The 22554-nt window shown below is 48.0% G+C and overlaps 10 protein-coding genes across 10 annotated transcripts; 6 read left to right on the top strand and 4 right to left on the bottom strand.

Annotated features, from left to right (window-relative positions):
- Positions 1 to 136: 136 nt before the first annotated feature.
- On the top strand, positions 137 to 2940 carry EDB93DRAFT_1237667 (uncharacterized protein; the record flags this gene model as incomplete). The annotated part of the gene is made up of 8 exons (XM_041451446.1): positions 137 to 226; positions 285 to 361; positions 424 to 772; positions 821 to 1287; positions 1819 to 2129; positions 2196 to 2401; positions 2459 to 2737; positions 2803 to 2940. The coding sequence occupies 8 exons, from the start codon at positions 137 to 139 to the stop codon at positions 2938 to 2940; spliced, it is 1917 nt and encodes a 638-aa protein (XP_041312583.1).
- Positions 2941 to 3247: 307 nt separating this feature from the next.
- Positions 3248 to 3899, bottom strand: EDB93DRAFT_1237666 (uncharacterized protein; the record flags this gene model as incomplete). The annotated part of the gene is made up of 3 exons (XM_041451445.1): positions 3248 to 3490; positions 3546 to 3614; positions 3663 to 3899. The coding sequence occupies 3 exons, from the start codon at positions 3897 to 3899 to the stop codon at positions 3248 to 3250; spliced, it is 549 nt and encodes a 182-aa protein (XP_041312582.1).
- Positions 3900 to 4489: 590 nt separating this feature from the next.
- EDB93DRAFT_1076291 (DNA directed RNA polymerase) lies at positions 4490 to 4796 on the top strand (the record flags this gene model as incomplete). The annotated part of the gene is made up of 2 exons (XM_041445225.1): positions 4490 to 4583; positions 4645 to 4796. 2 exons carry the CDS (start codon positions 4490 to 4492, stop codon positions 4794 to 4796), a joined length of 246 nt encoding a protein of 81 aa, XP_041312581.1.
- Positions 4797 to 4851: 55 nt separating this feature from the next.
- On the bottom strand, positions 4852 to 6005 carry EDB93DRAFT_426744 (uncharacterized protein). The gene is made up of 7 exons (XM_041456329.1): positions 5789 to 6005; positions 5596 to 5726; positions 5403 to 5546; positions 5304 to 5347; positions 5174 to 5246; positions 4960 to 5119; positions 4852 to 4893 (listed from the first exon to the last, which is right to left on the bottom strand). Exons 2-6 carry the CDS (start codon positions 5719 to 5721, stop codon positions 4973 to 4975), a joined length of 534 nt encoding a protein of 177 aa, XP_041312580.1. The 5' UTR covers positions 5722 to 5726; positions 5789 to 6005; the 3' UTR covers positions 4852 to 4893; positions 4960 to 4972.
- A 1334-nt stretch (positions 6006 to 7339) lies between these two features.
- Positions 7340 to 9211, top strand: EDB93DRAFT_1245407 (uncharacterized protein; the record flags this gene model as incomplete). Its single annotated transcript, XM_041452316.1, has 10 exons — positions 7340 to 7387; positions 7454 to 7539; positions 7590 to 7659; positions 7722 to 7803; positions 7860 to 8574; positions 8628 to 8702; positions 8757 to 8770; positions 8818 to 8877; positions 8927 to 9044; positions 9097 to 9211. The coding sequence occupies 10 exons, from the start codon at positions 7340 to 7342 to the stop codon at positions 9209 to 9211; spliced, it is 1383 nt and encodes a 460-aa protein (XP_041312579.1).
- A 268-nt stretch (positions 9212 to 9479) lies between these two features.
- On the bottom strand, positions 9480 to 9837 carry EDB93DRAFT_1245406 (uncharacterized protein; the record flags this gene model as incomplete). Its single annotated transcript, XM_041452315.1, has 2 exons — positions 9480 to 9542; positions 9598 to 9837. The coding sequence occupies 2 exons, from the start codon at positions 9835 to 9837 to the stop codon at positions 9480 to 9482; spliced, it is 303 nt and encodes a 100-aa protein (XP_041312578.1).
- A 34-nt stretch (positions 9838 to 9871) lies between these two features.
- On the top strand, positions 9872 to 10757 carry EDB93DRAFT_1116615 (uncharacterized protein). The gene is made up of 2 exons (XM_041448341.1): positions 9872 to 10005; positions 10067 to 10757. The coding sequence occupies exon 2, from the start codon at positions 10074 to 10076 to the stop codon at positions 10329 to 10331; it is 258 nt and encodes an 85-aa protein (XP_041312577.1). The 5' UTR covers positions 9872 to 10005; positions 10067 to 10073; the 3' UTR covers positions 10332 to 10757.
- EDB93DRAFT_1282925 (vacuolar amino acid permease) lies at positions 10593 to 13724 on the bottom strand (the record flags this gene model as incomplete). Its single annotated transcript, XM_041454465.1, has 19 exons — positions 13086 to 13724; positions 12909 to 13025; positions 12794 to 12853; positions 12658 to 12742; positions 12593 to 12603; positions 12507 to 12540; positions 12417 to 12452; positions 12300 to 12365; positions 12225 to 12246; positions 11806 to 12174; positions 11693 to 11750; positions 11618 to 11640; positions 11533 to 11567; positions 11304 to 11478; positions 11200 to 11248; positions 11023 to 11141; positions 10946 to 10962; positions 10735 to 10890; positions 10593 to 10677 (listed from the first exon to the last, which is right to left on the bottom strand). Exons 1-19 carry the CDS (start codon positions 13279 to 13281, stop codon positions 10593 to 10595), a joined length of 1713 nt encoding a protein of 570 aa, XP_041312576.1. The 5' UTR covers positions 13282 to 13724.
- Positions 13725 to 16672: 2948 nt separating this feature from the next.
- Positions 16673 to 18746, top strand: EDB93DRAFT_1237661 (Pkinase-domain-containing protein; the record flags this gene model as incomplete). The annotated part of the gene is made up of 9 exons (XM_041451444.1): positions 16673 to 17011; positions 17062 to 17173; positions 17228 to 17527; positions 17630 to 17742; positions 17802 to 17868; positions 17928 to 18016; positions 18082 to 18179; positions 18238 to 18379; positions 18525 to 18746. 9 exons carry the CDS (start codon positions 16673 to 16675, stop codon positions 18744 to 18746), a joined length of 1482 nt encoding a protein of 493 aa, XP_041312575.1.
- A 1066-nt stretch (positions 18747 to 19812) lies between these two features.
- Positions 19813 to 22511, top strand: EDB93DRAFT_1116584 (HSF-type DNA-binding-domain-containing protein). The gene is made up of 5 exons (XM_041448340.1): positions 19813 to 20234; positions 20290 to 20440; positions 20538 to 20613; positions 20667 to 21917; positions 21999 to 22511. The coding sequence occupies exons 1-5, from the start codon at positions 19978 to 19980 to the stop codon at positions 22073 to 22075; spliced, it is 1812 nt and encodes a 603-aa protein (XP_041312574.1). The 5' UTR covers positions 19813 to 19977; the 3' UTR covers positions 22076 to 22511.
- Positions 22512 to 22554: the final 43 nt, after the last annotated feature.

Raw genomic sequence — 22554 nt, 5'->3', positions numbered from 1 at the left:
GTAATGATTTAAAAAGGGCAGCGTCTAAAATCGCTCAAACGGTTTCTTTTTCTTCAACTGTCAACTTTTGAAACCGGTTCATCACATAGTTCATCACTGCGTTCATCCTTCATCCCAATCGTCCAATCCCTCAAAAATGTCCGACGCCCAAGCCGCCCAGGTTACAGAAAATGGCGTGCCTCCGGCTGCGCAAGAGTATGTCATCGAAGAAGCTCCCCCGTTCAAAGTATCTATTCTTTTTCTATTTCTTCTTCAAAATCCTCATTTTCCTAATAATAACTCAGGTCTTCGCTGGCAATCTTGCGTACTCTACAACGGATGAAGGGCTCAAGACTTTCTTTGCCCCCGTACAGAGCGACATGTAAGTAGATGATTTCTGCACAGCTTTTAGTACCCAATATCTCACTCCTCTTCGCTTCACAGTATCACTGCTCAGGTCATCCTGCGAGGCCCTAGATCCGCAGGTTATGGCTTCGTCGCAATGTCCAGTGCAGAGGCTGCTCAAAGAGCTGTTGACCTCCTTAATTCGGAGGAGCTCGACGGTCGCAAGGTCATCGTCGAGATTGCCAAGCCAGCCGATCAAAAGGACAGAGAAAAGAAGGAGAAAAGGGCCAAGAGGAGACCCAACAGGCGCGGTGCCAAGGCCGTTCCTGGTGAAGTCACCGACGCCGAGGCAAATGGCGAAGTCAAGACGGAGGATGCCGCTGCCCCTGCTGCTGCTTCGGGCACTGACGAGGCAGCTAAGCCCAAAAGAAAAAAGAAAAAGAGCAACGTATGTAATTAACACGCGTTGATTTATCAAAATTCATTTCGCTTGTAGCGCAAGTCCCGCCAAGCGGCTGCTCCTCTCGAAGGTGAAACCGTACACGAGGAGGTTGGCTACGAGGCGCCTGCCGCAGAGGGTGCTCCTGAACCTGCCCCCAGGAAGCCTCGCGTCAGGACTCGGAGACCCAGGGCTCCTCGCGCATCCCGCGCCGTCGGTGAAGATCCCGTTGGCGAGCCCTCCAAGACCACCCTGTTTGTCGCCAACCTTGGCTTCAGCGTAGACGATGATGCCCTCTCCGCGCTCTTTACTGAAGCCGGTGTCAATGTCGTTTCCGCCCGCGTGGTTCGTCGCCGGTGGGGAACACCCAGGAGGAGCAAAGGTTACGGTTTCGTCGATGTTGGCACTGAGGAGGAACAGGCAAAGGCAATCGAGGCTGTCCAGGGCAAGGAAGTTGGCGGCCGTGCTATCGCTGTCAAAATTGCTGTCAACTCTGCCCGTCAAGAATTGGTCGACGAAGCCGAGTACGCCACCTGATTACACCATACATGACTCTGATCCCATGTCCCGTTGACCTTACCTTAACGCATGTTCAATTTCCGGTGCAAGTTCATCGTGACTTAGTGTTGTTCGTCTCGCTTGCGCTATGATTTTTCGCGTATGTTTACCAGTCAAGTCGTGCTTTCATTCTGGGTGTCCTTCTTTCATCGAACTTTGTAGACTCGCTTGCAGTTGCAGTCAATTTTTGCGATGTCTGCTAGGACTACGAAAGTTTTTTTTTTCATGGATATTGTCATTGAATGATTAATTTTCCATATATTCAAAATAAGCGTGTGTCCGTAAGTAATTGTTACATATTTGTCAACTTCGGCTATGTTTATGGCTAATTTATGAAGTCCATCCATGGCTGATGAGGATGATTACCTTTCGGACAAGTTCCTTGCCCAGGTTGCAGCCGAGTCCGCGCCGAAAACGTATGCTCAGAGACGCCGAGAGGCCTTGAAGCAGTCTCAAGTCAAGGATGAGCAGAACCGAAAGAAGAGTCGGCGGCAAAGGGAGCAAGAGTCCAGGGAAGAGGGGCTTAGCAAGAGCCTGTTTGAGCGCGCACAGGAGGAAGAAATGGCCGCAGGTGGGAGCAAGGCACTGGGCATCATGATGAAAATGGGGTTCAAGGTCGGGCAATCGTTGGGAAAGACCGAAGATAGCCCTCCAAAGACCACAGTTCCCTTACCTAGTCCTAGTCTGTCCGAGGACCAGTCTGAGCAGGGCATATCTAGGGCTCAGTCAGAATCTGCGGATCTTGGAGAGGGTTTGAAAGGAAGACCTCAACACAAGGTTGAACCATTACCCCTCAATGAGTGGCAAGGCATGTCCACACCGAAAATCTACATATGGAAGGAAAATAAACTGACTTGATGGCTTATCATTGCAGGGAAGAAAGGTATTGGTCTAGGGAAGCGCGCTCGCTCACCCAGTGCCGCAGATCGCCTCGCAAAGATGGCGAAGATGGCAGAAGCTGCCAGTCATGAGAGCTTCCGAGACCGCGCCCGGCGCGAATACGAAGAACGGCGAGCAGAAGGACGCCTTTCCCCGGCACGACAGACGTGCCTCACACTTGACGAGAAGGCGGGGATCACAGTGCGTTTTATCCAGACAAGGGTGCAAGGATACTAAATTTATTGATCTGCGTGATAGTTCAACGTTCTCTGTTTGGATCCTAACAATCCTGACTCTATCCCAGGGGGTCTTGTGGACGCGCTATCAACCAATACACTGCATGCATCACCGTTGCGCTCCGCCTCAGGAGATGCCTCCCATGCGGCACGTCTACGCGCCCAAATGGCAGCTGATGCCCTGTTACCGGTTACTTCATTGGATGAAGATGAAGATGCCGAAGACAGCAAAACACCCACAGCAGTGGAACAATTCCCGCAAGAAGTCATCGAGGAAGCGGTTTACTTCTTACGACTGGGCGTGAGTATACTTTTAATACAATCTTTATTCTTTAATGCGTACCCCTAACTCCAAATCTCATGTAGCCGCGGGACCGCTTAAAACTTCTTCTCGATTATCTCCGGGAGAAATACTCGTACTGTTTCTGGTGCGGGACACAGTATGAGGATGCTATTGATTTGGAACAGAATTGCCCTGGGCCTGAAGAGGATGATCATGACTAGATGTTTAGATTCCCTCTGTACCAGCGTCAATCATATGATTGATCTAAACCTACACATTTCCCTAAGAAGATCAAGATGTAGTACAATTGTGAGTGCGAAAGTTTCACAAGCAAAGAGCGAAGTTATGGCAGCTATGAGAAGGAAACGAGTGAGGTGAGACGAAATGCAAAGGAGAGATATGTATGCGTGTATAAGAGAGAGAATTAAAAGGTCCGTAAGTCCTTCCTTGGGATACACGGCAACTACATCATCGGCAGGCCGGGGAATAGAAGTGGAGATAGAGTCCATTGTTTGATCCAAACAGAGACTAGTGAGAGACTGATGGGATAGTGGGCAATGACATGGGCATCAATGATGGTGGAATGATAATTTCGGGTCTCTCAACGTATTCCCGTTGAGCAAAAGTAAGGACGACAGGCGAGTTCTGTGGTGTCTTGCGGCGAACGTATGAGGAAATAGGTGTGATGGATGACCTTTCTCTATTGGAGAAATGAAGCGGTGAAGGCCGTCGTGTGTGCCGAGGAGATGAAGGGGGATTTGGTGATGAAGACTGTATCTTCTGGTCAAAAAAAAGTGGGTTGAGAGAGAAAAGTCGATGCTCTTACCCTACTAGAGTCTTCTGGATCACTCTGGCTATGTGTCAACGATACGACACTGCTTTGTCTGGCAGTAGACTTGGCAACAATGAGACAACGAACAGAGCTGTGAAGCCAAGCACTCACAGTAGCTGAAATGTATGGTGAATATCTTACTGCTCTGACTCGACGAGAACGCCTATCCAAGTCAATGTCGCGGGCACAACGGATGGGGCTCCAACCGTCAGCAGAGCTGCCCAATGAAGAAGACGAAGAACATGAAGAAGAACGATCTCGAGTTTTGACTATACTCGGGGTTGCTGGCTTAGCATCATCTATGCCTAGAGAAGCCATGAGTTCAATAAAAGAAGGGAGAGCGGCCATAAGACGATCTCGAACGTAGTACTATGCGATGTCGGGAGTCTTCGATGGGTGATAAAGTAAGAGGGCCATAGTTATAAGGATGTAGTTTGAACCCCTTGGATACCGCCCACGGTTGTCACGAAGGACGGTCGCCACCTACGAAACTCTGGAGTTGCACTTGTGACTTTATTTTCTTGAAGGTTTGCACTATCAATAGTAAGGGTTCCAAGCCGGTCGGCAAGGTGATAGAGTTAATAAGGATGGACACACTGCTTTTAATACCACACAATCATAGTACTTGGACTAGTACCACGAATTTTCATTGTTATTATGCTAACAAGGGACTCGTTCACAAGCTTCGCGTTCTTATAAGCCATGCAGTGCACAAGAATAACAATTACCAGGCTGCGTAGAACTTCAAATCCAGGGTGACAGTCTCCACGTCCACACTGCAACCAACTGTTTCCATCAGTCATGCACATGGCCAACCAGACCTGAAAAACTTCAGACTAGATACGGCGAGTAGTAACTGCGCGCCCGTGACTCACGTGGGTATCACATCACGCGACTGTCACGCCTCGACTACCAAGCTTTTTTGTTCTCGCTCTGCCATGAACCAGCCAGGACAACAAACTGCCAATGCTGGTGGGGGTGGTGGTAGCTTTATACCTGCACCACGACAGGATATGGAATACATTTGCGCAGGTACTGGCATCACTGCTCGCGAGAATCAATAAATCTAATCAAAGTTTGAAAAAAAAAAAAGATTGTGGTGCTAAAAATGAAATCAAGTCTAGGGAACCGATACGTTGTCGCGAGTGTGGTCATCGTATCATGTACAAGAAACGAACAAAGCGGAGTGCGTATTCGTTGCTCTTGAAACCAGAAACCAAGCAACTGTTGACCTTTTTCCAATAGTGGTTCAGTTTGAAGCCCGGTGACGTTCAAGTTTCCCAGTTGCAAAACGATTATCAGAGGCGAGTAGTAATGGAGGTATTTCAGTGTACTAAAAATGCTAAACGCGGATTACAGACGTTGCGATTAGGTTGATTACTATACATTATAAGGATAGACACCTGACGTTGACGACCTCGTTACCACCGCCCAAGTTGCTTGAACCACACATTCAGGAAGCAAGTCACCACCAGCCGATCTAACATTGCGCTGGCGCGTGGGGTCACTCGTAGGATCCTCTCGTGGTTTGACCACGATGCAATGTATTTGTCTTGCGAATCGATACACTGTTTCGTAGGAATACGTTAGGAGACACATGTTCAAACTTGGGTGACACGTACGTATAAGTCAGTCCTATTCTCAGATATCTTCCACTTATATCCGGCACCGACACCGGATTTAAATCTGCGTGAACTAAAAATTCATGAAATGAATCAGTACGGAGATATGGGTTCAGGCAAAATACTCCACTGGCTGGTCGCATTTTTGACCTTGCGGAGATCCTTGACAGAAACCTGGCAAGCAACTCATCAGCGGAGTGCATCGGGGTCATCAGCATCACAATCCCACCTCCTCCAAACCAAAATGCACGGCGGAGGCTATAACGTTTGAGCTCCAGCTGATCTGTCCAACAGTCTCAAAGATCAAACTGTTCATATTTTTCCGCTGATAAGTTGTGGTTCCTCCAGGAGAACCGGTCATTGAATGTGAAAACTGCAAGAGCAGTCAAACTCATGAATTTTAGTAGATGAGTAGAGCATACCTTGTATAGTTCCAATTCCTCGCGTGCTGCTGTTCCTATCACCTGATACACTCGAAATGACCGCATGTCGGCGCTGGTGTCGTTCACATTGACAAAGCGAAAGACCATGTCAGATTCAGCAACCATGATAGCTGTGGATGTTTTGTGAAGTTTGGACTTTGAGAGAGAAAGAGAGGTTGCCAGACTGGTTTACATGATTATAAGTTTTGAAGGGTCAAGACGGAATTTAATCATTGCAGTAATGAATCTCGCTTTGCGTTTGCGCGGAGAGATCTGTTGATCCGCCCGAATATACGGTTGGGAGCTGAGGTCACTAGTCTATTATCAGTCCTATGACGCATCCCAATAAGAGCAAAGCCATTGACTCGGTGTGAGGGAGCGACAATGAGCCATAGAGACGATAAGCGATTGCTAAACATGAGGTAATCGCCCTGAAAGCGTGTACTTATTAAGACGCAAACTGTGCTCAACCTCGACACCGGCTCAAAATATTTTTCAATTTGAGGCGTTACTCAGGGTGAGCCAATGCTCAATATCGAGCACCACAACGAGAGGCAGAGTCAGGCATTGCCGTTTTATCATCAAACCCCAGGGGAAACGCCATAAGACTCAGACTCCTCAGTCTTGTCTGATTCAAGCCATGCCAGTGTGTGGCGCGCGGACGCGAATAAAGGAGTCACCGAGTTGGTCGAACCACAGGAAATGCCAAGGTAGTGAGAACGATGGATCACCGAAGTCGACACCCTGCAAACCACGTGTCATGTCAATGGATACAAGCAGGACCAACAGCCGAATGGATTTCGTACACCCTGCAACGAACAACCGCATCACTCAGGGTAAACAGGAAGATGGGGTGTTTATACATTAATCAGAACATGACGACGTACATCTAGCTGATGGTGTAGGGATGGTCCTATGTATTTTGGCTCCGAAGATCAAACGGTCCGAGACACGATAAGACGTGATACAGGTGGCTCGGATGTTTTGTCGCGTGATGTCAATGTTAAGGGTCATCATGAGAACATGGCGATTCAGTGAGCAACACCCTGTGCAGTGACGATAAGAGAAGAAGGTTACAGGCCAACAAATGCACAATTTGCTCAGATTAAACGCTCATTTCGTCGAAGCTGTGTAAACGTTAGCCAATGGTGGTGTCAAAGCGGAAGGTTCACATGAGCTGGGTGGGGATAGCGTGTTTTGAAGGGGAAGGACTTGCACCTGAGCCAAATAAGAAGGACATATTCGAAATACATTCACAGACTCATCTGTCCATGAAACTTTTCTGACAGAGGTTGCCTCGGAGCCTATTGTGATGCTCGTTGGTATAGTTTATCGATGCCGCACAAAACTGAGGTAAGGGACTAGCAGCTTCATCAAAATCAGCGGAGCGATACACGACGAGTCGACAACTCAGTTGAATGTAATTCAAGTTGTCATAGAACTAGCTCGCAGCAAGGAGATCATAGAGCAAAAGACGGAAAACAGAGTTCAATGAGATCATGGGCGGTTCCGAACGTGGTTGGTGCCTCCGAAGGTCAAAAAAATCAAGCAGTGCATAGATAATTTCACATGCCGGTATCCAACGGCTCGGCTATCAAAACCAACCGGTCGTTGGAGTCGGCATCGCAGTCCATTCACTAACTGCCGACGGGCTGACTAGTGCTGACTACGCCGTCCATTGCAAATATCATTGTACCCGCCAATCGATTAGTACTCACTTTTGACCAACTTCATTTCCACAAAAATGCCTGATGATGTGGCATCCCGCAGTTTGTCTGGAGACTTTGATCCAGTATGCTCCTTTTTTTAAAAAAAACTTACTGGCTGTTCGTCAATCTCACCAATAATTATTCCACAGGATTCTGATAATGAGTCTCATCTCGACCATGTTGATGAACTTGGGGGAGGGGAACCAAATAAACCGGGCAGGAAAAAAAATCCAAAGTGTGTCAACTTCAAACTGCTTTTCGTAAGCACCATTGACCGCCGAGAAGCTCGCAGGCAGCCCGTCGGGACCAGAATCGTATCGCCCAGCGTGAGTTTCGCTTGAGGAAGCAGCAAAGGGTGCGCCGGTCCGTAATTACTTTTGGCATCGTTGTGCTAAGTTCCCACTGTCCGACAATCAGATTCGTGACCTCGAGGCGCGCGTAGAATTACTTTCTGCGTCTCAGGATGAAGCTCTGACTGACTGCAGGGCAATTCTTAGGGGTATGTAAATATATCCGTTTGCATTGGTGTCGCTTGTCCTAGTTTATATTTTTCAGATCTTATGGCCGAAAACCACGTCCTTCGCGGCCTCCTAAAGAGCGTATCAGGGTTTATCGGCGATGGTGCCGGTGGTTTGCTGGTGAAGCTTGGTTGGGATGCGGCAGACTTCGACAGCTTCATCAATAAGGCAGAAACGGACACTGCATGGGAGAGTTTCCAATCGCGCAAACATTCTCAAAAGACTTCGCAAACATCAAACGCCATGAGTTCAATGCTTGGCCCGGCAAGTAACACAGGAAAGCGCCCATCAGACGACGACAGTGGGCCTGGACCCGCAAAGAAGGCAAGAGGTATGAATAACTCAGAGCAAAACGGTGAACGTCGAGACTCTTACCCGCTCATGCTACCCGTGAGCTCCGCAGTGGCTCCTGCTAGCTCCTTATATCCCCCACCACCCCTGCAAGGACGCTCTCCTCAGGACAATATGTTTTCGGATCTCATGCAGTCAGGAAATTCGCCTGTTTTCATGCCCACTACAACTTCTAGTACACCAAGTCATTATACTCCTTCAGCTGATTTTCAACCCTATGTGCCCCAAATGAACATGAACGTCGAACAACGCTTAGGGGCAATGTCCTACCCCTCGAACAAAACCAATACAACTGCCCCTCAGCGGGTTCTACCTCAAAACACGTCAACTGAAGAACCTGATGATCACGATATGGCAGAACTTCGAGATCCCAAAAAGATCGAGGCTATGAAATTAATCAAGTCAGTCTTTGATTCATTCCTGTCATGTATCTCATATACGAGTGCCCCTTCAGATATCACCTCGACAATTTCATGAGAAACAGTGCTTATTGTCTTCCCGCTTCATTACGACCAACTCTGGTGCAGAGGTGAGCGCGAGTCTCTCCAGTTCGATGATCACATGCTCACTAGACATCCTTAAGAACGATTAATCATGGTATACTTGTTTCGCCTTTTATTTAACATGCATTGATTCCTTTGCAGAAAGTGTTATCGACCGTATCATATATCCTGAGCTCCGAGACCGCATCATCCTTCTCCGAGGTAGTCGCATAGCAATTTTCTAGCATGGTGATGTTCTGATATTTTTCAGGGCAATTTTCGTTAGCAGATTGTCTTTTTGACTACAAGAAGGCCATCAAACTTCATGGAGACGATGTTCTAGCCCAGCATAACTGGGAACTTGCTGAGTGGTGGTTACGGAAATACAGGTGCGCCTTGCCAGCTGTGCAACGTTCATATTGTATGCTCATTCTGCTCTAGTTACCTGATTGACAAGGTAACATTAAATGTCTGTAATCGCTGGAGGCGCGAGCGTGGTGAACCCGATTTATTGCTCTCTGATATCGGTGCTCAAGGGGATTCTCCCGTGTCCTAAGACAGATATGTGATTTCATGCTGACGCCTTGTAAAGTTATTACTGTACATAATTACACATGCGCAGACTCCGTGCGGTAATATATTTATGCTGCGAGCTACATCTAGACAGGTGTGCAAAAGAAGTCACGCAGGAGCGACTGTCCCGTCTATAATGGTCTGGTTAGGGGAGACTAAATATGTACTGCACTAAACACCATGAGCTTTTTCCTGAATGAAGACGCATAAGCTCACCAGACCACATAATCTTATGCACGCGTAGCCTCCATCTACCAAGAAGCTTTGCGCACGCCAGGAAGTTCCAAATTGAGCGCCTTCAGTCGGAACTGGTACTGCCAAAGTCACAAGATGAGGACGCGTTCAAAAAAAACCACGCGGGTCACATACTCGACAAAGTGCAAACTCGCTGATAATCCCCCGGCCACGTCCAGATTCTGTGCAACGGTTCTTCACCGTCGTCGGACGTGTGTACTTCCCAAATGTGTTCAGCTGCAGCTGAGCTTGGTGTCGTACTTGCGGGGACAGGGTCTCATTCCGCGCGACATACAGGTAGGCCCTGCGGAGGACTTCATTAGCCTTTACGACGTTGCGGGCCTTGATGTCTCGGAGTACGCGAGCGTTAGGCATGATGACCAGACGAATTTTGACTTGGAAGGTAGGTTAAAGGCTTGATGAAAACAAGTGCAAACATCACCCCTTTAGCATGGTCGGCGACATCCGGCACGACCTCAAAAGTTAGCGTCGAGCATCTTTGAACGCAAACACATCTTGCTCGAGAGGATGGGCAGAGCGTCGGTGCGTGAACCATCCGTACGCTTTCTACACCTTGTCCACTGATAATAGATTGCACGAAAAGTTGTAGAATGACCATTTCCAAAAGTTTTCGTCTAACATACCAACAACGCCGCACATTAGTTTCGACTCTGTTCGGCCTCACATTTTTTGCATCCGTGTTGACGGTTTCCGCGTCCAACGTGTTACCATGTCCCGTACGACCTGACCGGAGCCGATACGGAGATACAGAGGGGAAAGCAGGGGGAACGAGGCCTGCGCCAGTGGTGGAGAAGATGCCGAGAAGGTGGATACAGGAGAGGCCCTCTTCGGAGGATACACCAGCTTAAGTCATTGCTGACGAGGAGGCCAGACGTGGAGATTTAGACCGTCTCTGTACATCACCCAGTACAATCAATATACAGCGTACACGACTACCATCTACTACTACTACACATCCCAGAGTTATGAGGTTTATGAAAGCGCGGGGTACATGGCATGGGGGTGTCTAATAAGTACATAATGTGGTACTAGCATGCTCGGGTGTCGCTGAAAAGTTACTGAAGGTTAATTACACCCAACACAAACGGTCAAGTCAGTAAAATGAATGTCTAAGACGAGTCTACTGCTGAAGCAGTGTCATCCTGCGCAAGTTGTTGGTTTCTATAATGTTCTTCTTGCTCCTGAAGTGTTCCTCTGGAAATGTCGGCACAGGTTAGCATCGGCACACGATCGGACGTCACAATCACGTACGGAAGGGGTTGCTCCTCGATGGGTATGCATGCAATGAAAACGAGAATGTTGATCGCAATATGACAGATGAAAACAACATGGAGCGCATCGGCGTACGACTCGACTGCAGCCTTTCTGTATGCAGGCGCAAGATCAGGGATCGAGCTTATGGAGTGTCTGAACACAGCATCTGTAAGTGTATGCACCGCATTGATTGTCTTCGACATCATACCGTATCTCCTCGATGATCTGGGCAAAGGGGATTCATATGAAATGCGGACGGTATAGGTGCACACCAATGCCGCTTACCTCTAATGAACCAGGTCCAGTAATTCGCTGGCGCAATTTTCTGAGTAGAATGCTCTGGAGCACAGCCCCTGATAAACTAACACCAAGAACTTGGCCAGTTGTTCGGAAAAGATATGTGACTGTAATTTACACATTCTGAGTTCAGAGGTCCTCTCACAGCAGTCAAGCGGCACTTACTACCGGTTGCAACCGCCATATCCTCCTTGTAAACGCTTGCGATCATTGCCTGCAAATTCAGAATCGGTTTGGTTGACGAATTAGGGGAAAAGAAAAATACTGACAATTAGCGTAGTAGTAATTAAGCTGGCCATTCCGAAACCCTGTGGGAGAATATCTAACCATAGATGGTACTGCGATGTGTTATCATTCCACAGGGCGAGGGAGATACTGGCAATGATGGTCAAGCCAACAGAGGCTAACGTTAAGTGATATAGTTTGCCTGTTCGCCGCATCATCCTATATTCACGGCGGTAAGTTAGTCAGAATGATGGATGGTCATCAGGACCTCACCAGCCTGCGATCATACTTCCCGTGGATAAAGCAACCTGTAAGAAGATGAGTATTTCCCGTCACAAAAACACAAGGAGACCCGCACAGAATGGGGAAGCAGATGTAAACCTAAAGGGCATGTATTACTCAACGAGTGCAAACGGAGATAGTCCAAGCATACCGGCATTCGTGGATGAGTCAAGCCTAACGGCTGAGAAATACAAAGGGACATTGTATATCTGGACAAGATGCCGCTTTAATTAAGTGTTAACGGGTAAATTTTTTAGCCCTCACCGTCGAAAAGGCAGTCACAGAAGCTAAAAAGTTTGCCAGAGATATCGCTAACGGGGTGCGTTGCGTAATTAGACGCAGGGGCATTACAGGGTACGGAGCCCAGTAAGCCTCCACTAATATGAAGGCAACCCAAAAAGCCGCGCTGGTACAAAAAAGTCCCCATATTAGGGGGTGTGACCACGGAAGCTCTTCAGTAGTCTTGAGACTGAAGCCGAGCAATAATCCGGCGACTGCACCAACTAACGTGAAGGATCCCATGAAATCAATGCGCTGCAATTTGGAATATGTGCTTTGGGTTTCAATCTCATTGGGCAACTTTATGTTGACCTTGAGTGCGACCAAAGTAAAAGATATAAACAATAACGGCGCCTGAGTTCGAGTGAGGTCAGGACGAGATAGAAATACACCAGGTTACCGACCTGCAATAAAAATGCTGCCCGCCTGTCAAGATCATTCAGTAGGCGGCGTGGAGACATTTCCGACTGGCTACTAACCAACCCAGGGTGTCATTTACCCATCCTCCAAACGGACCGCCAAGGCCGGCGCCCAGGCCGAACAAACTGATCGAGCATGTTCGTTCAAGCGCAATGAGCAAATCCGTAGCCACTTACATATTAGTCATTCCTTGATATAGGCCACGCTGTTTCCTAATAATAAAACGATAATGATCTGTATTGTTACGCCATGAAACCCGAACTTACAAGGGCACTAGATCGCTGATGGCGATACTGCTAACTGCGACAAGGTACATTTCAACTGACGATTGATATAACAGCGCCCAGCATACCTGTCATTACTCTGAAGCAAATGTCAGCACAGTGAGACTTGCAAAAATCATTCCATTGTACGCACCCTCCACCGCCCATTCCTGCGACGGCGCGCGCAACAATCAACGCCTCCATAGAGGGAGCGAATGCGCATGCGATAGTACCCGATCCTAGATTTCATATTAGAGTGATGAAATGGCTATCAGCTTCGCTGTCCGCACCAAATAGAGTCAGCCCAAGGAGCATTGCTCCCTTACGACCCAAGATGTCTGATAGTCTACCTGATAGGCGTTAAGTTGGACATCCACGATGGTACGATAATTTTGTCGCGCTCACCATATAGAGGAGTAAAACAGCATACTGAGAGCAAGTATGATGTCCCCAGATACGAAGACTGTTCAGATTTATTGAAGTAACTTCCTATTGGTGAGAGAAGTGTTGCCACAATTGTGCCTATTGACAGAAGTTTGGGGTTTGATCCATTCTTCATTCACTGCTAGCTTGGGAGCGCACCATCCAAGGATCCAAGAAACACCGCACTCCAAAGACCTGCAAGAATCCAAAAAAGTTCAACACGAGAGACTTGATTTAGCGGTGGTGGGTCAATCGGTGAGCTCGACTCTAAGGCTTGCACAGAGTTATAAGAAGACTCCCGATCACGGTCACGGAGCAACGGCTGGGATTCTTTAGACGATGACCTCGATGACATACGTGGGGTCGTACGATCGTTTGCGGGGTATCCGAGTAGGTATGAGACTTGTTAGAGGGCGACAGGGCGGGCAGAAGTGTCTCGGTCGTGGTGATTTTAAGGCAGGGGAATTAGAATTTCTGGATATGATTGACGCGCAGGAACATGCTTATAGGTCTTCCAAAGAAATATATGACTGCCGCTGATGCTCAAGCGACGTATCTTCATAGTACACTCCCGTGTCATTCTCCGCTCACATCGGTCCCGGACCGGCCGGTTCAATGCGAACAAGTCCCTCAACTCCTCCTTCAACTTTAAGACCTTCAAGCTAATGATTCGATATCAAACCGAAATTTCCCTCATAGCAAACGATCAAGACTAGTGTTGTACACCAGGCTCCACTTTTTTTGCCACTGTTTGCTGCTAGTATTCAATCCGCACTCTCCGGACGCTAGGCCCTCCTCAGCTTCGGATCTGAATAATTGACACATCTGTCACGCCTGTCTTTTTCGTCTACCCACCATCCTTACAGCCCGGAATATTGCTTAAGCTGCCTTTGGGTGCTTCTGGTCAGCTTCAGGGCTGATTGCGGGGCCGACTACTTATTCCTCATTGCTAAAATCCACGTACTAGGATGAAGTATGTACCACAATCTCCGTGAGACGCGGCCGACATACTACGGCATTGCTAGTAACTTTTGAAATTGCCTCTGAAACCCATGATCATGCAGCTGAGATATGATAGATATTGCCAGAATCTTCGACCCTCTTCGAACCAACCGGGTGAGTTTTTGTTACATCCTCTTTCACACGATCGTACACGCTGCTGGGATGTTTCCCTTCTCTTTCGCAGGCTCTTGTGAGCCATGTGGGCTCTCTGCTTCGGTATGAAGCCATACCAGCCATGATGTGTGGCACACGAGGCATGGTATCTTTAGAAAGGTGGTGTTGCAGCCCGCTCATGTTACAGTATAGGTTCCTGTGACATGATTCTGTTTTTAGGATCGGAAAATTCCATCTTTACTTCGTGCTTCCTGAATTTCACTTAAAAGCCAGTGAAGTCATCTTATGTCCCCGAAGTATGTTTCTTTTACCTTGACCTTGCATTGGTATTAAAGGATCGCACCTCTTGTTCTCGAGAATTGATGAATTGACCGGTTTAGGTGTCGCAATGTTATGGAACGATTATAGAGACTCGTGTTCTGTTTTTGTCAGCGAAACGCAATCATCAATCGCAGCATATGCATGCAAGGTCATACGTACTGGATGGTCATGTGTAGGTTCAGATATGAAGCAATTTCCCAAGTATTAACATCTCTTTTCTAGATGATACTGATGCGGTTTCATCATGATGACCTCAACCCCAGTTTTGGGCAGCTATCACAACTTTTCGTGTCACAAATCAACCACAGATGGCGCTCAGCTGCCGCATATCATAAAAGTAGTATCTGCCTCCGGCAGACATTGCTGTGTTAGGGCCCAGTGCGTGTCCTGCGGAAGCCCAGATTTGGCCTAGTGATGGTGATGTTGTCAAAGTCAGCGATGATGCACCAGGCTGAGGTTCCACACAATTCCCATGTCGAACCGGCCCGCAGGAATGAGCGCTAGGACTGCATTTTGGGACTTCATAATGATACAGGCAGTCCCTGCACCGCTGTATTCCTGCCTTCATCAGCATATCAACTTTTGGCAACTGCTGTAATTCCGATCCATGAAGAAAGATATCGCCCCGGTACAGCCTCGCTCGATAATATCATATCATCCTATCGGCTCGCGTATAGCTTTATGATACAGCAGTCTCCTCCTGGCAGTGATGAACGTTTATGGAATACGCTATCTCGACAGGATTCAGGGAACTCGTTGGTCTGCAGAGAAGTTCTCGTGAGAGTCCATGGTGCACGGCAAGGATGATCATCGCTTGCAAAAATTATGCCATCTACAAGGCGAGTCTTGCCTTTCGGATCATTGGTATCTCTGCCTCGTGTCTACAGAATCGAACTCATCGGACGGCATGCTTGTGTGGGTCATTGCTGTGTATGGAGTTGAGACTGGAAAGCACCGAGGCAACCGCAAATACTAGTTACTGAGAGGTACACGCGGACCTGGCGCGGACTCCGTCTCGACGAAGATCGAAACTGCAAATCCAATGACTGCCCGCGGTACCTTTGCCTTTGTGGCAGTATTACAAATTGATAAATGACAAAATTTTTGCTCGAGCTTACATAACCGTTACACCTGCATGCGCAACGTCCGAGTGGCAGCACTTTCATTTCCGCGAAGATCTGCTTTCTTGACCATGGTACTTCAGCAAAAGTACATCGTACCGAGGGGCACTAGCACTGTTGGATGATCGGGTGGGAGAATTGCCGCACAAGGGACGGTGACCATGACACGGATCTACGACTTTATGGCATCGTGACGGACACGTTGATTGCGTGACAAAGGCAAGTTTGTTGAACCAGGGTAAGTGGGGAATCTTCGAGTAATCACGCCAAAAGTTATGAATTTTACGAGCGCAGCTCGCTTTATTGCTCGGGCAGGCCTTCATCGACCCTACGGGTCTCGACTAGTAATGGTTAAGGTTAACCGTTGACGCGAATAAAAGATTCTCTTAGGGAAGCCTAAATGAAGTGGAAGATGCCGTCTTACTAAGCTTAGCCATTTTCTGCTACCGTTATGTTGAGGGGACAACAATTTGAGAGTTTGTATCTCCCCCGATACCAAAGCAATTTTCTTTCTTCAGTCTTTCTGTAGTCCGTGTCTGCTATTGCTGACTCGAAGTCTGAACTTGTTGAAGAAGTTTAACAGCCTTTGTGCAATCCGATCGAGCGCTCGGGATCGACCGCGAATCAACAATTTCCATCATGCACGCACACTCTCCACCGTCTACTCCGTTACACTCTTCATGGAAATCTGTCTTTCGTCTAGCAAGTTCCTCAAGGAAGCATCGTGCTAATGGCAATGGTTCAATACTCGCTGTTGACTGCTCGCCTCGCGCGGTTACCTCTCCTCTTCAGACAGCCAAACAAATCCCCGTAGCACCCAGTCCTTCCCTGACTCCTGGCTCATTCCTGCCTATCGACGAGCGTTCCTCCTACAACTCTTCGAATACCCGATCTAGTGATTCGAACGTGGGAGCTATACCGAACTCACCGTACCTTGTGCCTGATTCCCGACTCTTCCCTTGCCAGCAACAGTCATTTGTTTCGAATGTGGAAGCGAATGGAATGGCTACCCCGCAACAAACTCAAAGTCGGATAGGGACAAAGTCGGAGAAACAGCGTATGATGCAGGGTTACCCTCCGCAGACACCAACAAAGCCTCAGACTGCTACGGGCTCTCAGCAGTCATTCCCACTCTCACAAGGTCATGCTGCGTCTTCAAGTCGCTCGGGGCCATTGTCTCCTCGAGCTATGGGTGCGTCTGCCACGCGCTTCATTCGTCGCGTAGCGTCTGCACCAAATGCAAAGCATCTTTTTTCTTCGGGTAGTCGGTCATCAGCGCCCACGAAGAATGGACTATTAGCACCTGCAGATATGATTCCACCAGTACCTGGTGCATCCTCTACGTCATCTGATCACGGTGATGATTCATTGGAGACTTTGTCGTCTGGTTCTTCAAGAGGGAGATCCAACCGGAACGAACGATATCCACATTTAACAAAGACTAGAATTGTGAATGGGGCACATGATGGTCCTGGAAAAATGGCTTTCAGACGGACATACTCTAGTAATTCAATCAAAGTTCGACAGGTACGTTATAAAAGCTTCTCTGCAAGCATATTTTTTCTTAAACAAAGCAGGTCGAGGTCGGCCCATCAAGCTTCTTGAAAATTAAAATGCTTGGAAAGGGCGATGTCGGACGTGTGTACCTTGTGCGAGAAAAGAAGACTGACAAGCTTTTCGCTATGAAAGGTGGGTTTGTGATTTTACGACACTTCAAAACTGTCTTCAATTATAATTTTTCAGTCCTATCCAAAAAGGAGATGATCGAACGAAAAAAGATAAAACGTGCTTTGACCGAGCAAGAGATTCTAGCTACTTCAAATCACCCTTTCATCGTCACACTCTATCATTCCTTCCAGTCCGAAGAGTACCTCTACTTTTGTATGGAGTACTGCATGGGTGGCGAGTTTTTCCGCGCGTTACAAACTCGTCCGGGAAAATGCCTTCCGGAAGATGGTTCACGATTTTACGCGGCGGAGGTTGTGGCGGCTTTGGAGTACCTTCACTTAAATGGCTTCATATACCGCGATCTCAAGCCAGAAAGTAGGCCGCTTCTCCTCTTGATCGCCAACGTGTACTAAACGCTTAACTTTATTGCCACCTTTCATTTACCGTCTCTTCCGTACTTGCTGGAACTTCCTCCAGATATTCTCCTCCATCACTCCGGCCACATTATGCTCTCGGATTTCGATCTCGCTAAACAATCTGGACATCCTGGCGGCCGTCCTGCGACGATTCACCAGCTAGGTCCAAACGGGGTAAGCCGTTTCCTTGTCATCCATTCCATGACCATTCACACATTCTGCCTATGTTACAGATACCTATGATAGATACCATGTCATGTACAGCGGATTTTCGGACCAACTCGTTTGTCGGTACCGAGGGTAAGGCTCCTTTAATTATCAACAATCAAGGCCTTCACCTAAGCGGCTTCCTTGTTCAGAATACATTGCTCCAGAGGTGATAGCTGCCCAGGGTCACACCGCTGCGGTGGATTGGTGGACGCTTGGTATCTTGATATACGAAATGATTGTAAGTCATCGGCGGACTTTGGATCGGATTTTACTATGGGAAAAATCATTGACGCTCTTGTGCAGTTCGCCACCACGCCCTTCAAGGGAAAAGAGAGGAACGATACTTTTTCCAACATCCGGTCTCTGCCAGTTCATTTCCGGGACGCTCCTAAAATTACGAGGTGGGCTCGAGTTGGACGTTGAGTCATGAGTAAACTTTAACCAAAATGTGCCGTACAGCGCTTGCAAGGATATTGTCATTCGGCTGCTCGACAAAGATGAACGAACTAGGTTTGGTAGCAGGAGTGGAGCTAGTGAAGTTAAGCAGCATAAATGGTTTGCCAAAATGAACTGGGGTTTGTTGCGTCATCAGCGGCCACCGGTGAGTCTGACCTGTTCTTATACATCTGGGCCCCAAAGTGTGTTGGGCGCTTATGGCGTGTGTTCACCCTTGTGTGAGACATGCCTGATCTGATACGGCTTGAGAGATATTTTAGCTGACGCGACCCTTATCTATCCGTTTGTAGATCATTCCATCATCCTCTAACGGTCTTGATGCGGTGAACTTCCGGCACTTGAAGGAGTCACGCTCGCTTCATCTAGAGGAGCAAATGCGGGGGGTAGCAGGTGCGAACGTACCGGCGGGCCCTGGGACACCGGGATGCGATGATGGGATGGATGTTCCAGCTGATGGAGATTTGTTCGGCGCGTTCAACAGCGTCACGCTACATTATGATGGGGAAAGTTGATTCCGCTGTATTCCCGTCTAGACCCCTGTGGCTACGAAAGATCGGATGCGATCTCCGGTCCGTGGTATGATACTTTCGTTGTATGATACCATCCGCTGCTTTATTTCATTGATGCTTTGCTTGCATAGTTTTTTTTTTTGTTTCTAGGGAAACAATAGGTTCACTTGTATTATTTCACTGCACACTCTTCTAACCCATCCATCACTCGCTTTTAGTGTTATTATGTCCGACACCTTACGATCTTTTCTAATCAGTTGATCATGACGCAGTATAGCCGCTGCGATTCATCAGATAAGTGGTCGTGAGTTGTGCGTTTGTCGATGATGATCCGATTGAGACCGCTGTTTGAAATTGTGTTAGGTATGATAGTGAGTTGTGTATATGTAAGCAGGGACAGGAGATAGAGGGCGCGGGGAGTGGTTCTTCGAAAGTCGGGCGGATCGCTGAGGAGGAGAAGCAAAGCGAGAAGATTGGGGAGGTTTGGTTGCGGTAAGTCTAAATTTGGTCAAGTTGAACCACGGCTTACCAAATTGAGTAATTGATGAGGACCCCGGCTAGCGCTAAAGTGAACCAATGAAAAAGTACAAGGGTGCGGGGCAAGCGAACAAGGTTGTATGGCGGCCGTGAAGGGGATCATTTAATAAAAAATGTAATTGTAAATGTAATTCATAGATTCATTACACGTGTAGCTATGAGTTTTACAGGATGGAGTACTTGAGGCCTGAGGTGCCGCTGAAAAGCAAAAAGTTGGGAAAACAGAGTAGATTCAGATCTCGCGGCAACTCGAAATTGTCACATGGAAATTTGGCACGAATACTTCCTTACGAGGGTAGCCTCGGCGCCGAGGTAGTGGAATGATGACCCAATTTGGATGTTATAGTTGTTTGTAATTGTTTATAATGTATTTACCGAAGGTGATTTCCGAACCCGGCCGCGGCACCCTTGATTACGTTTTATTTAAAAAGGAAAAAGCGGTTACAAAAAATGGATATGGAATGTTGACGTAAATTTATTCGTAACCTAATTTCGGTGTTGACGATTTCGGTTGATGATTTATTCTCCACCGCTCATCTAGTTTTATACTTAGCTACCTTTATAAAATATCAAAAAGGTCTCGATCGACGACGAGACTACTAACTACTTTTCATTTTTGGTTCTTTTTAGACAACACCTACATAGTTCGCACTTCTTTCCAATTCCTCCTTTCCTTTTCACTTTACGAACAACGACAATGCAGGACCTGTACACTTCTCAATACCCAAACCATCAACGAGCTCAACAATGGTCCCGTCCAACTGACTATCATCAGATTAATACAACGGGTCCTACTTACCCACAACAGCCATCAGCTTCTCATTCTAGTTCTAGCAATGGCTCTCCGACAGAGGATAGTCCTCCTGCTTCTCTCAAAGTTCATGAGCAGCAGCAACCACCCCCTCCAAAGTCAGAGGCAAAACCTCAGGCCACTTTCTTAACAAAACTTTACGCGTAAGTTCGCGTTTTCCAATCTACAATGTCCTTCATTAACGCGTCATATATTTAGTCTTCTTGAACGTCCAGAAAATCATCATATGATCCGTTGGGATCCTGCAGGAGAACACATCATCGTAGAGAGACCAGAACAGTTGGCTCTCCATGTCCTCCCAAGCATTTACCGTCAATCGAGATTTGCAAGCTTCTCCCGGCAACTAAATGTATGTCTGATGTGCTTCCATCCTTCTCTGTCGACGCCAAAGCCCACTTAATCCTTAACTGAAATGAACCTTTCACTGACCTCACTTCGTCCATTAGATCTATGGCTTCATGCGCAAAGTAAACCTCCGCAACGTCGACCCCGCTATTGATGATCCAGACGCAAGCACATGGTGTAAGTCCGCGTCAGTGCCACTTCAAGCCCCTACTCACAGTACGGTTCCGCAGCCCACCCCACCCTCAACCGCCACTCCCCCCCTGAGGTTGTGGCCAATTTCAAACGCCGCGTCCCTCCGCGTCTTCCAAAGCCAAGGAAGCGTGATACTCAGGAGCCCCCATCAATACCTCCTCCCCGTTCCGCGATCGGTATGGGTCCAGTCCCTCTCACCGTCCCTTCGTCTGTGGGTCCAAAGGGCACTTTACCCAATGCTAGTGGCCGTGCTCGTGGCTTTTCTGCACCAGGTTCCTTCACTCCTTTGAATCAGAACAGTCCAGGTTGGAGCGCGACTTATCCTCACACTCGTAACCTGCCTCCCCTCACTGTCCCTTCTGAGCCCACTCATCATAACTTGTACAATCAGTCTCACTTGCAGCCCATCTCTCCTGCAGAGGAATCTCCCACTGCTCAGTTCAGCGCAATGGGTCCAGGAAGTGGTTATCACCACCCTCAACATACTAGCAACAGGGACATGCTTGTCCCTCCCTCGCAGTATCCCTACACTGACCAGAACTGGCAGTACTCTCCCAACAGCACGACTTCCAACCATTCGGGCAGTTTATCTTCCTTGTTAAACCCGCCGAGCAACAATGGCTATGGTCCTCGCCCGACGCCGACCATCAATACCTCTTACTCATCCACCTACTCGGGTGTTTCGATGCAGAGCGACAATAGTCCACCTTCTCTATCTCCGGATAGCCGCCCAACCACGGGATACTCCATTTCATCAGTATCATCTTTGCCATATGAGGAATCACCATCGCACCACACTTACCATCAGGCTGATTACTCGCGTCCCGGGTCGAGCCACCACCGCCCTATTTCACCATCATTGTCTCGCCCACCGTCGTCCTCAAAGCAGTATGGTCCATCATCGCTGAGCATTCGTCGTCCCCGTCGCCACAGTCAGGCTATGAGTCCATACCCGTCTCCGTATGGAGAGCATCCTTCCAACGAGAGGCCATCGACATCGCCTCATCCTGATGATGGAAACATGCCACGAGTGCGCAGCATGATCCAGTTGCCGTCTGTGGACTCGTATGGTTTCCCTTCTGGGCAAACTGAGTTCGCATACTCTGCGGTTGGCGGTGCATCCATTGATTCGATGGATGGACGGAGTGGTTGGGGTCACCATCAGGTTGGACCGCGCCCTTCCACAAGCGCGTCGTCGATCAGTGCTGCTTCTCACACTTCATCGTCCCAGGCGAACACGCCACCACTCGGGGACGGGTACGGCGCAGGGGAAGCCGACATTAACCGCTGTGAGTCGCGCGACTACCCCTTGCGCCCTCCGATGTCTCACGGCCTGGCTTACTGACTGTCAGTCTCTTGAATGGGTCCAGTCTCGCCTGACTTTGGGTTTATCGCTATGAACGAACACCTTCCTCCGCAATATACCAAAACTGTGAGCGAGCTTTAGACGCAACGTTCCCGTGGAGAAAGTAGACTTGTTGCCTTTTAATTCAATTCCTTGGTGTCTCATGTTTGACTTTTGGACTGCTCTGGCTGTTTTGTGTTTGCGTTTGACCTCACGATCCCACTTTCCTTTGTTCGGTTCATTTTACCCGCTTCTTTCTTCTACGAAGCTATACGAAACTGGAAGATCTTTTTCATGAACGTTACAAAACGATTGGCTGCGTTTGCATGTGCTCTCTCATCTAGTTCCAGCGTGTATACTTTGCTCCTCATTTGTAGTACCACACCCCATCATCACTCCCACTTTGATACCTCTCTCTCTCGTCTTTGGCTCTCGTGTTCATACGGTTACCCCGTATACGGTTACCCTCGTTCATTGATATCCCGGCTATGTTTTTTTCTTCGATAGTATCTGCAATACATTTTGCTTGCTTGTCCAATGATGGCTGTCTACCGTATCATGACACCCCAAAATCATAAAAT

This window comes from Suillus bovinus (assembly GCF_016758785.1).
Source record: "Suillus bovinus strain UH-Sbo-P2 chromosome Unknown EDB93scaffold_3, whole genome shotgun sequence".
In the NCBI taxonomy this organism is placed as follows: Eukaryota; Fungi; Basidiomycota; class Agaricomycetes; order Boletales; family Suillaceae; genus Suillus; species Suillus bovinus.
Note: the sequence above shows the minus strand (reverse complement) of the source record. Positions and strands in the feature narration are given on the sequence as shown.

Bases quoted from the DNA above. Each gene is read 5' to 3' on its own strand.
- EDB93DRAFT_426744 (XM_041456329.1), bottom strand. From the start codon at position 5,721: ATGGTTGCTGAATCTGACATGGTCTTTCGCTTTGTCAATGTGAACGAC. The intron at 5,547-5,595 runs GTATGCTCTACT...CTGCTCTTGCAG, and splicing joins AGGAATTGGAACTATACAAG to TTTTCACATTCAATGACCGG. The intron at 5,348-5,402 runs GTGGGATTGTGA...GTTGCTTGCCAG, and splicing joins TGCATTTTGGTTTGGAGGAG to GTTTCTGTCAAGGATCTCCG.
- EDB93DRAFT_1116615 (XM_041448341.1), top strand. From the start codon at position 10,074: ATGACCATTTCCAAAAGTTTTCGTCTAACATACCAACAACGCCGCACA.
- EDB93DRAFT_1116584 (XM_041448340.1), top strand. From the start codon at position 19,978: ATGCAGGACCTGTACACTTCTCAATACCCAAACCATCAACGAGCTCAA. The intron at 20,235-20,289 runs GTAAGTTCGCGT...TCATATATTTAG, and splicing joins TTCTTAACAAAACTTTACGC to TCTTCTTGAACGTCCAGAAA. The intron at 20,441-20,537 runs GTATGTCTGATG...TTCGTCCATTAG, and splicing joins GCTTCTCCCGGCAACTAAAT to ATCTATGGCTTCATGCGCAA.